Source organism: Typopeltis vanoorti, chromosome 20 (assembly GCF_054136105.1).
Source record: "Typopeltis vanoorti isolate ZY-2024b chromosome 20, IOZ_Tvanoo_1.0, whole genome shotgun sequence".
NCBI classification, from domain to species: Eukaryota; Metazoa; Arthropoda; class Arachnida; order Uropygi; family Thelyphonidae; genus Typopeltis; species Typopeltis vanoorti.
This window is the reverse complement of record NC_143568.1, coordinates 70,620,775-70,633,180: the sequence shown is the minus strand read 5'-3', so window position 1 is coordinate 70,633,180 and position 12,406 is coordinate 70,620,775. Positions and strand designations below refer to the sequence as shown.

The window sequence follows — 12,406 nt, the reverse complement described above, 5'->3', positions numbered from 1 at the left end:
CAGTGGTTTGTCAGAAATGCTCTCTTACATCGCGATGCCGATATTACAGATATTCCTACGTTTCTCTATAATATTGCCACTGCTTATTTTGCCAAAGCAGCTGTTCATCCCAATCAACTCATTCAAGAGTCATCTAACTATGACGCCCGAAAGTAGCTCTGCTCATCGGTTCAGGCGCCTCCGTAAAGCCCTAAATAGGGTGAGCCAGGTGCTCGCTAACCTTTAATATAAGTCTATTTCATAGCGATGAAGGGATCAGAATCCATGGGATTGATATTCATCAAGCCACATCAGTTATCAGTAATTTCGAAAGTCAACAGAGCTATAAGATGCAACCTGCAGCATATTCTCTGAGTGAAACGCTCAGCGCATGTTCGGTATATTTGGTCGATAGGTATTCGTATACTCAACTTTAGGTGCACGTGCGAAGATTTGTAGATCAGATTTAATTCAGAGAACATCTTTATATACATAATCTTATTCGAAATGACACTGCTCACATTTTTTTGTTTTTTAAATTTTAAATTAGAATACGTAACTTCGATAATTTTCGTCATTCCACACAACGACATCATCGGTTACGTGCGCCATTCAAAGTGTTTATTTACTGTGTTACGATATAAGGCGGGAAATTAAGAATTTGATGTTCGAGGTAGGAATTCAATGACTTAATTTGATTAATATTATAAAGGAAATCACAGTACTTCTGAACTTTGTGATGTAGGAATTTGTGGCAGAATTTAGAGATTGTTTTCAGTTTCCTTATGAAGTAAGTTAAGATGCCTTCTTTTGATGAGAAATGAGTTTGCAACGACCACAATTTTGTTATTATATGCATTTAACGTAACTTTGCTAAATTGAACAATCCTGTGTTTAGTTTTTGTTATACGTGAAAAGCGTTTCTTGTAAAGATATGTTTATCTTTCGTGCCAGGATGTGTAACGTGCGTTTATGTTAACTTATGCGATATCAGTGATATGCTGAAATTTCACACGTGTCAAATCCTCTTTTTCTGTATTTATATTTATATAGCAATAAGCTACTATGAAATGCCTATTACTATGACGAAATTGTTTCTGTAAATCGCTCACCGTGCGTCATTTACTGCGTTATTATTATTAAGAGACTTCCAGGTAACCAGCAATGATCGACTCAATTGTAGGCATTGGAATGGGCACATCTTATTGAGGGTAAACCAAAACCAGTCTAGTTTAAGGTTGTTATTGTGTCCTGCTTTTAAGTTTTAAGAGGCGTCCCCTCTATGGAGTAAATTTTAGGTTATGCTGAGGCAGAGGCCCCTTGTAATGTGAGGCACCAAGCTGTAGCTTATCTGGCTTATGCCTAAATCTGGTCTTAGTACCTCTGTCAGTAGAGGTACAGAACTTTTTCAGCCAGCAATTTTTCTTTAACATGTTATTGAAATTAATGTTAACCAAGAATGCAGTTTATTGTAATTTATGTTAAAAATATATAAAAATAAATGCATATTAAGATATATGCTCATGTAAAATATATTGTTTATAAAATTACTAATTTATTCTTGATAATACCCAAACCTTGCCTTGGTGATATCGAAATAATTATGTCTGCAGTGTCTCCATTTGTTTAGGAGCACATGTAAAACATGGATATGTGAATAATTTTTTGGATGTGCCAGCTGTTGAAGAATTCAAAAGTTTAAAGCAGGAAGAAAAGCAAAGTGTATTGGACATCAGTTCATGATTACTGTTAATGTGTTTTCTTCTCTGACTACATTTTATTGCATTTTGTATTTTATTAATAAATATTGTTTCATAAAAATTTAATTAATTTTATCTATCCAGAAGCTAATTATGGTACAATGTCGGCCTCAAAGTAAAAAAAAAAAAAAAGTTGATCACAGTAACAGATAATACAAATAAACTAATGATATCTTATTTTTAAAATAGTAATTAGCACGATTAACCCCACTTCCACAAGTTGAGTTACATTTATACTGACGTTATCAGACCTTCATGAAAATATGCATAAACTGCACAGGCAGGTGTCCTGCTTTACAAGACATGCATTTTAAAACAAGCTATACGTCAAAAAGACCCAGAGGAAGAGTAAAGAAAACAATGCTAGATGACATGCTGAATGGAGATAGGTACACAACCTTGAAAGAGAAGGCTCAGAACAGAAGAGAGTGGAAGGAAAGTTTTTGCTACTAAGAGAAGAACCTGCTCAGTTGCAAAATACTCAAGAAGAGATACCTCAAATTGCACTCCCTTTTTTGTAAGCTTAGTCATTTCTGTCACTAACAATGGCATAGTATAAAAACAAAAATTATTACTTTTTTTTCTTTTTTTTTTATAGCCAACCTGAGAAAATCTCTCAGTATGATATCAAACGTGTTGAGCCATATGTACTAGAATTTGATAAGAAAATTTTTTTTTTTTTGTAGACCAAAGTTTTGGGTGCATAGAATTCATGTTCTCTTGCATCTTGGGAATGCCATTTTTCATTTTTTGACTGCTTGGAAAATAGTAGTTTTAAAAAATTGCTAAAGTTTTGTTTTATTAATTTTTATGAGGGATAGACTGAGTGCATGCAGACTGCAGAGTTTAGTGGATAGAAGACAGAGGAAGAGATATGATTGAGACATTGAAGCTCTTGAAGGGTTATCAGATTAACTTCGGTAAGATTTTTCATGTACTAGAATGAGGGGGAAGGGCCCCTTGCCCATCCTGGAAGTAATGAGTAAATGGGTAAGAAGTTAATACTTGGATGAGGGAGGACCACTCTAGTTTGTTAACCCACAAAGGATCATGGAATGCATTGCCTGAGAGGATGAATAAAGTGCAGACAGTAGATTAGTTTAAGGAATGGTATGATAGACTTTATTGACTAGTGTTGACCTCTCATGATGAGTCTACTTCTTGGAGGTAAAGCAAATAATAATACATTAGTCCTCTTTTTGTATTGTTATCATGTGAGGTAAAAAGATGCAGTCTTGTTTTCCTTTAATTTCAGTTTTCATTTTGAACTATTTTCCTTTTTCATATGCCTTCACACTAACAGTTTACTAAAAATGACTGTAGCTGTCTCAACAGAAATTATTTGTATTATTACGACACCTCCAAGGAGTCCAAGGGAGAGGCACCTACTCGACAACTTTCTATCTCCACCACTTCATCCACCAACTACAGATGACAGATTAAATAACATACTTGCCAAGAAATTATATTCTTGTTTATTGCTTTATCCAAGTGTGAGCAAAGTTTGCACAAGTACTTTATGATTAGATTACTGCATATACATGGTGGCTCATAAGTTACAAAGAGGTTAAACACTTAATAAACTTTTTATTTATTATTTTTATTATTTTATTTTTATAATGAAATACAGAACTTGGAGATTTTTATTAGTTATGAAAACCCACATGTAAATGCCTTCCTTTTTGGCTTAACAATGACAGACGCTTTCTTTGGCATGTTCATTAACATCTCTTGATGTTTCTTCTGACTGAAATGCCCTAATTTCTGCACGAATATTCTTCAGCTGTTGGATTGTCTGTGTTTTTTCACATACACCTTTTTCCTTCAGATAACCCTACCAGATCAGCTGTTAGATCTGAAGAATGTGATTGCCAATTAATTGCAGATCTTTGCAAATAAAATAAAATAAAATTAGCTGATTTTGGTTCATTGTTGGTTGTGAACTTTTCCATCATTAGTTTCTCAAATATTCCTTAGAATACCTGAAAAAAATTAATAATCAAAAAAGTTATTCACATTTTAAATCCCTTCGTGGCTTATGGGCCACCATGTAGAGGCCGATGACTTCACATCAGTTTCCATAGCCCATAATGCAAAGCACACTTGCATACAGACTTGCATAATGCTATGCATTAAGGAAGAGTCACTACTCAAACCAATTTTAATCTTTATTCAGGTAAGAGTGTGTATAAGTGCAGGGATACCTCTCCAAATCTCATTGAGTGACCCTAATTGATTACTACTAAACTCGTCACTCCAGGAGAGGAACTCAGTGGTGGTTTCACCCAATAACAGGCAAAAACCAGCCAACAAGCAGAGCCTCTCTACTCCCAGGGAAGAAAGCTACCATCAGACCTAGGATGAGACCAAGCTTGAATTATTGCAGGAGTTATGTATTTCTTGGGTGCATAAGGGTCAAAGCTATATAACTGAGAGGAGACCACCACATAGCCTTTCAAGGAATGCAGAGAACTGACCAGGGCTTCTGATCTAATGTCCGATCCTCACCTTCTCGTGGTGCACCCTATTAGGTATCTACCTGGATATTGAATGAACGAGGATGGGCTGGCAATTTGGGATTTAGCCCACCAAATTGTGTTCTTATTGGCTTAAAACCAAAATATAGAATGATGGTACAACATGACAGAATTTCATTCTGGCTGGGTTATTGCCCGGTTAAACAAGGCCCCCGTTGTTTTTGCCACGGAACCAGGGTGAACAGCGAAAAGTCAGCTACTGGAACAAATCCTAAAATATACTCCAACTCAACATCACCAGAGTTCAAGATTGGTACTATTAACATAAGAAGCCTAAACGGCAAAGAAATGGAGCTAGCTGAGGAATTAGATAAGTACCATATTGACATAATAGGGGTGACTAAGACAAAAACTGGTGAGATCATTCTGAACAATAAATACAAAATATTATATTCAGGAAATGAAAATCAAGGAAAAGGAGTAGCCATAGTATTCAACACAAAATATGAGGCTAATCTTCTTGAATGGCAGGCAGTCTCAAGTAGTGATGTGGGCAAATATCAGAATGGGGAATTGGACAATGAGACTTATTTGTGCCTATGGTCCCACAGAAGATTCTACAAAGGTAGAAGTTGAGGAATTTTTTGAGGCTTTAGAAAAAAAAACTGACACAAAGAAAAAGGAAAAGTTGGTCCTTGTTGGGAGATCTAAATAGCAGAGTAGGAAATGATTGTCAGACATACAAAAATATTTTGGGAAAATTTGGAGAAAAGAGCAAATTTAATAATAATGGCAAATATCTGTTGGATTTCTGCTCAGAACATGGACTGGTTATTACTAACACCATGTTCCAACACAAAAATGTGCACAAATTCGCATGGAGAGAAGAGGCAAGGAATAAGAAAAGTCTCATTGACTATGTTATTGGTGATAGTGATGTTTTCTCCCTGGTGCAGGACACCAGAGTGTACAGAAGATTTGAAATTGGAAGCGATCACTATTTAGTTTTGAGCAGGATAAAATTGATTTCATATTGAAAAGAATAACATGTAAGAAAGTTTTAAAACGAATAAAAGTTGAGCAGCTCTCAGAATGTGAAGTGTAGACTAAACAAAAATTATTCAAGTAAAAATGAAAGAGTTTGAGTACAGGAACTAAACCTTGGAAATTCATTGGCAGGCACTGAAGAAAATACTGATTGATTCAGCCAGAGAGGTATGTGGCGAGGTTGTATACAAGGATAGAAAAATCAAAACTCCATGGTGGACACCAGAAGTGAAAGAAAAGAAGAAAGCATATCAAATGTTCCTGGCAAATAAATCAGCCTATGTTCTTAGACAATACAGAGACCAATCAAAGAAAGCTAAACACTGTGTAAAATTAGCTAAACAAAAGTCATTGGAGGACTTTGGTAAGAATATTGAAAATAAATATTAATAAGGGGGGCAATATATTCTGGAAGTTGTTGAAGAAGCTTAGAAATGGAGGAAAGAGTACTGTAAAAGAAATTAGAGATGATAAAGGTGACATGAAAACTGGAGAAAAAGATATGCTTTAAGTACGGAGTAATTACTTTGAAAAATTGCTAAATGAAAGGTCAGTGATAGCACACTGTTAAAAAAACACTCAACAGGGATGCAGTCAGGAATACATACCCATATTTGAAGTAGAAAAAGCCATCAAAAGCGTGAAATGTGGGAAGGCAGCAGGAGTAGATGATATTTGACCAGAAATGCTCAAGTATGCAGGTATAAAAGTTTTACAGTGGTTGCACTGCATAGTTCAGAGGGCCTGGACACAGGGATGAATTCCAGATGATTGGAGTAGAGCTCTCATAGTACCCATATATAAAAAAGGAAATAAAATGAATGTGAAAATAACAGAGGTATTTCTTTACTGAGTGTTCCTGGTAAGATTTATGCAAGTATACTTAAGAAACCGTTTTGAAGGCGTGTGAAAGAGAAGCTTGGTGAAGAAAAAGCTGGATTCAAGCCAAATAGAGGTTGTCAGGATCAGATTTTCACTTTATGACAGATAGTTGAGAAATCATGGGAATATAACAAAGATCTGTATTTAAATTTTATAGATCTGGAAAAGGCATATGACAAGGTGCCAAGAGAAGCTGTTCCAAACCCTTCAGTTATATGGTGTCAGTGAGGCATTATTTCAACCATAACAGTCTCTATTTGTATTGTAAGTCAGCAGTTAGAATTGAAGGAAGTACAGGAAAATGGTTTAATGTTAAATCTGGTGTGAGACAAGGATGTACATTATCCCCTCTGTTATTCATTATCTATATGGATGACATTATGAAGGAAAGTGGTATTAAATCTGATATCAAAATTGGAGATGTTAATATCAGCTCTTTGCTTTATGCAGACGATGTTATACTTCTAAATAAATCCGCTACACGTCTGCAAGATTCCCTGACTAAATTGAATAACTGTTGTAATAGATATGGTATGAAGGTCAGCATTAAAAAGGCAAAGACAATGAAAATAGGCAGAAACATTGAAAATATCAACTGGATTGTGAAAGAGAACCTGTAGAACGAGTAAAACGTTTCAGCTACTTAGGCACGATTTTTAGTGAAGATGGTAAATTAAATATGGAAATAGACAACAGAATCAACAATGCTGGTATGGTAGGAAGTCAACTGAATAAATTTATATGAAATAAGAGAGAAATTAGTCAAAACAGTAAAGTAGCTGTATACATGACAGTGTTCAAACCAGCTTTAACTCATGGATCTCAGAGCTGGGTCAGAATTAAAACATTTGACCAAAGACTAGAGACCGCAGATATGAGAGTCCTGAGAAAGATTATAGGCATGAACAGATGGCATCAATGGCAATATCATATTAAAAACGAGGATATTAGGAAAGAACTTGACATTGTCAGCATCGAGGAATGCGTTAGCAGAGCTAATCTCAGGTGGTATTGTTACTTAAACAGAATGTGCGAGGAAAGATTAGCAAAACAAGTGTTCTCTGCCAGGTTGGCAGGAAAATGACCCAGAGGAAGACCAAGATATAGGTGGATTGATACAGTACAAAGTGCCTTAGACGATAGAAATATAAAATGTGATAATGTTGGAGTCATGACAGGTAACAGACTGATTTGAAGGAAAATTGTAGATAGGAAGTTAGTAATGATATAAATTTTTCATTTAGTGCTATCATATCCTGTACATCCATTGTGAGGGTACATGGCAGGAATTTGATGATGTTATATATTTCTCATATACAGGTAGCAGAAAAGGTGTCTCATCTTATTATTATTATTCGTAACACCTCCAAGGAGTCCGAAGACTCATCGAGTACAACTCTCCATCTCCACTACTATACTGAACCTCTACAACCAATCATCTACATCAATGCCATCTACTGCCCACAACCACCACCACTACCACAACCACAACTAATATATTTTGTCTGTAAATTGTGTGTGTTCTGAAAGGCCGATTTGTCTGAATGTGGGATGAAAAACCCATGTTTCCATGAGAAAAAACCCTGCTACCTCTATATGAGATTGGCCAACTCACCTTCAATTGAAAAAGTCCATATAAAGATTCCTCCCGTCATGATAAGAATCAAACTTAGGCCTTTTCCAATCGAAGGATGCAATGTGCTGGCATTCTTTCAATTGCGCTGCAAAGGTGCTTTATTAACATACTCTGGATCAGATTATTGCCAAAAGTTTCCCAACAGCAACTTTTTGTATTTCCCATCGCTACAGCATTGCTGTCAATGCGAGGATAGGCCTCCTTTGCTGCTAGTACGGCCATTACTCTTCAGGGTAGGCACTCCACTGAGTTCTGGTAAGCTGCTGCTGGAATTCATTTCCATTCCTAATGTACTATGGCCAGCCGACAAATGTTTGTTGGTAGAGGTCTGGCATGCAACCTTTCCTCCAACATATCCCAAAAACATTCTGTAGGGGCAAGGTCCACCTCCGTGTCTTCAAACAACAGAGCTAGGGCACTTGTTTTGTGAATAGGTGCTTTATTGTGCTGATACAGGAAAGGGCCTATTCCAAACTTGCCACAGTGTTGGGAGAATGGACTTGTCCAACATGTCATGGTAGGCATCAGCATTTAAAGGTCCCAACACAGAAACCAATGGGCCCGGTCCAAACCAGGAAAAACAGCCTCAGATCATTATGCTACCACCTCCAAATTTGACATTCGACTCACAACATTTCTGTGAGTATTGTTCACTGGCCAAGTCCAGTATTGTTCATATGCCAGGTCCAGAAACATCCTTGAAATTTCCAGATCATGTGTAATTTGACCATAGATGCGAGATCCCTTAACACCTGCACATGGCAGAATAAGGAGAATCCATTCCAATAATAGGGTTAGCAATCCGTCTTGTGGGATGAGTTTGTTTATTATTACATGTAGGAAAATTAGCTTTTCTTTTATGAACATTCTAGTTTTTAAAGTGGTAACTATTTTGCTTGTATAACAGTTGGAAAATTTTATGTATAAAGCACGTGATTTTGCATTTTGGTGACAAATACATACATTGTCTTATTCCTTTCTCCCCTTCAACGTGAATTGACTGTTCATGGCACTCTGTGGCACTGTTGAGAGAACTATAGCTGGCACATGTGCCAGCTATGGTTTTCTGAACTGTGGGCAGACTATACTGTGATTGATCTCTCCACAAGACTCTCCTCCATTGATCAACATTTCAATGATGATGTTGTTTGCACCATTCCAGATGATGGTGGGCATTAGCTGGTGTAATCAAAGACTTGTGATCTGCAGCACAACCATGAAACCAAGTGCAAACACCTTCTAGCAAATAGTTCTGTCACTGGCATCTATTCCAGAGCTCATGCAGAAGTCATTTGCAATGGTTGCTAATGCTGACGATTTATTGTGACAACAAGCATGAGAGCTTGCTGGTCTCAATTTGTCAATTTCTTGGGCCTACTAGTTTGGGGGAGGGGGTTTGATGTTTCCATCACATTTCCACTTCATGATAACGTTGCTGACAATACACTCTGTCTACACTGCTAATGCCTATGCAGGGCCATTGCCAGATTAGATCGTGCCCTGAGGCAAACAAATATCGCCCCTGATGGATTATAAGACAAAAATATAAGAAAATCTCCAATTGCTATTTTGTTTTTATTACAAGAGAAACATTAATGCAAAACGATTACATAATGATATTAATTAAATGTTTGCTCTACAGGGATATCACACAATAAAACTGTTTATAAGCTCTTCTAAATTATAAGCTATGTCCACCTCTATCGATATAGTTGCTAGACCAACCAATCTTTCTTGGGTCATTGCTGTTCATGAATAATTTTTAATGTTTAAGCTTGGAAAACTTCTTTCTGCACTTGCTATGCTAAGAGGATTTGTTAACAATATCCTTAGGATGGTGGTCACTTTGGGATAAATTTCTACAAGATTTTGGTGGTCCTCACCAAATTTTATCATATATATATAAATATATATGATAAAATTTGGTGAGGACCACTTTTCTCTTGTATTATTTTTGAGAGAATTTTTAATTCTTCAAATAAATCTATTTCATCTACATCAGATGTAAAATATCTTGTTATCCTAATACAGCGCCTACTGCAATATGGTTGAACGAGTGCCCTTAATTAAGCGCCGCCGTGAGGCAGGCTGCCTCTGTGCTACATCCTGTCGATGGTACTGTGCCTATGCTTATATCGTGTTGTGGACATGAATCTGCATTTTATGGACAAGCTATGTGAGTGTTCAGACACTTTTGGCAACATAATGTAGTTGTAGAAAGTTTTTTCACTTGGTTCTAAAGTAAATAATACTTGCCAAGAAATTGTAGCAACCCTCTCTTAAAATGCATAGCATTATACACTACTTCAAAAGAAGTCAACAGACAACCCAATGGGCAAGATGCATTGTGCCATTTAGTGATTCACATGTTTGTAGCCAGTATAAGTTGAAGGAATATGATGCTCCCAAGTCAGCATGTCCAGGTGAAATTCATGCGAGAAGGGAACTAACAGTTTGAAAGAGGCATTGTGATAGGATCCCACATTGCAGGCCTATATGTTCTGCACATTATTGACAAATTGAGTCATCCCAGTCAACATTTACTGGTACCATACTGAGATGGAGCAGGGAGTCAACTGCAAGTGCTACATTCAGTAGATGACCCACCATACACACACACACACACTCACCAAATGTGACTATAGGGTGCTACAAAGGATGATACAAGGGATTTCTGAAAAGTAAGGCAAGACATTTTTCTTAATAATGGTGAAAGGGAATGAGATAAAACACAGTGGACAGATAGGTCTGTTAATAATGTTCAAAAAGACTGCCACTGCAGTGTGGTGGTGGTGGTGCTACTGCCATCTCATAGCTAATTCCAGTTGCAAGATTACAGTTACCAGGCGAGTGTGGTCCAAAACAGGTGTCTGTGAAGTTATTTATTTTTTGCAACCAAATTGACTTCACCAAGTGACTTTCATCGTTATTCTGTTTATGACGAATAGGTGATGTCAAAGAAGTGACATCGAAAGAAGCAACATCAGGTGGACAGGCCTTCATGGAGCAGGACATGACATTTCATGCATTAAGTGCATAATTTTTGAAACCAGCGAGTGAAACTGTCAAATTTCACAAGTGGTGAACTTGAGCAAGTCCACTGTTTACCAAATGTTTACCATGATGTCCTGGGCTTTCTAAAGTTGTGCTACTGCTGGGTGCCCCAACAATTAGCAGAGGAGCACAAGGCAACAAACATACTTGGGGATGTGTTTGAAGAATCTGTTGTAATACAGCAACAAAAGTGAGGATTTTCTTTTCTCACCTAGTCACAGGAGCAAAATGAGGATCCATCACTTTATCCCAGAAAGCAAACAAGACTTCATGGCCTGGAACTATCCATCATCTCCTGTGCACAAAAAATTCAAAACTGTTCCCACTGTCTTAAAAGTCAAAGCCACAATGTTCTGGGATTGCCAAGGTGTTCCACTGCTTGACTTCTTGCCAAAGGGAGGTACAATCAATGCAGAGCTTCACTGTGCAATGTTGGACCAACTGAAAGCCAACATTCAATGCAAATGACCAGGACTCCTGACAAGGTGGTGTGATTTTGGTGCACAACAGCACTACTTCATGCACTGTGTACACCACTCATGAGTGGTTGTGCAGTAATTCTTGGTAAACTGCCACATCTTCTCTGCAGCCCAGACTCAGTGCTTCAGACTTCCATTTGTTCTTCCTACTCAAGAAACACCTAATTGGAGAGCATTTCACTAAGGATGAGGAAGTTCATCATATGGTGCTTTGTTGGTTACAGGGCGTGGGCAGACTTCTTCATTACTGGTATTTATAAACTAATCTATATAATTTGAACAAGTGCATCAATAAATTTGAAGACTTTTTGAAGAGGTGGTGCATGTTCATTTATTCCTTGGTGTATAATTTCAACTTCCTATTATTAAACATCATTGAAAAAAACCTGTTACCTTACTTTTTGGAAATCTCTCGTACATGAATTCATCAACCAACATATTGATGCAGATGTCTGGGCATCAACTGGAACACAAATCTTCACAAAAACATTCAGAACCGAGGCTCACAATATGAGTTTCCATGGTAGGACTGCATACGCAAGCCCCACACAAGAACCAACATGTAGCGTCATCTTCAGCAGTGTAAACAGCATGTACAGTGAGACATGGAAGCTTGGAAGGCTGTGTTATGGAGCAATGAATCATGCTGCACCCACTACTGAGCAGAAGGATCGGTGTGACAGATGCCCAGTAAATGTCTCTTACCGGAGTGCATAATTCCAACTATGTAATTCAAAACTTTCACAAGTGTACAACAGTACACTTGTGAAAAGTATGCCCTATAGGATTACTGCAGTCATCTCAGCAAAAGGATGCCTAATATCTTATTAAGGTGGGCACCATGGCTGCTTTTTTTACTCGCACTATGGTGTCCATTGACTTCCCAAGCAGTGTAGATTATAGACCACAACACTACAGTACAAGATATTCAGATTGCTTTTAAAATCAACGGTAATGTTCTATGTAAAACCATACAAGGAATTGGTAGTAAAACTCACAGATGTACGTGGTTATTATTGCCACTCATTTTGGTGCCATAGATTCAGAGGACTTGAATCTAGTTTAAAATAGTACTGCATTTTGAAGTACTAT

General features: G+C 37.3%; 1 protein-coding gene across 6 annotated transcripts in view; it reads left to right on the top strand.

Moving 5' to 3' along the window:
* The first annotated feature begins 584 nt into the window (after positions 1–584).
* Positions 585–12,406, top strand: part of LOC150095552 (uncharacterized) — a 486,687-nt gene continuing 474,865 nt past the window's right edge. For 3 of the 6 annotated variants that reach the window (XM_090410226.1, XM_090410229.1, XM_090410228.1), the window contains exon 1: positions 585–652. Coding sequence is in view for 3 of the 6 variants with exons in the window: in XM_090410227.1 (XP_090266353.1) it covers positions 765–769 (5 nt within the window). In the remaining 3 variants the exon portion in view is untranslated. Of the gene's footprint in view, positions 770–12,406 lie in introns of all 6 variants that reach the window. The other 3 variants (XM_090410227.1, XM_090410225.1, XM_090410224.1) reach the window with 1 other exon arrangement.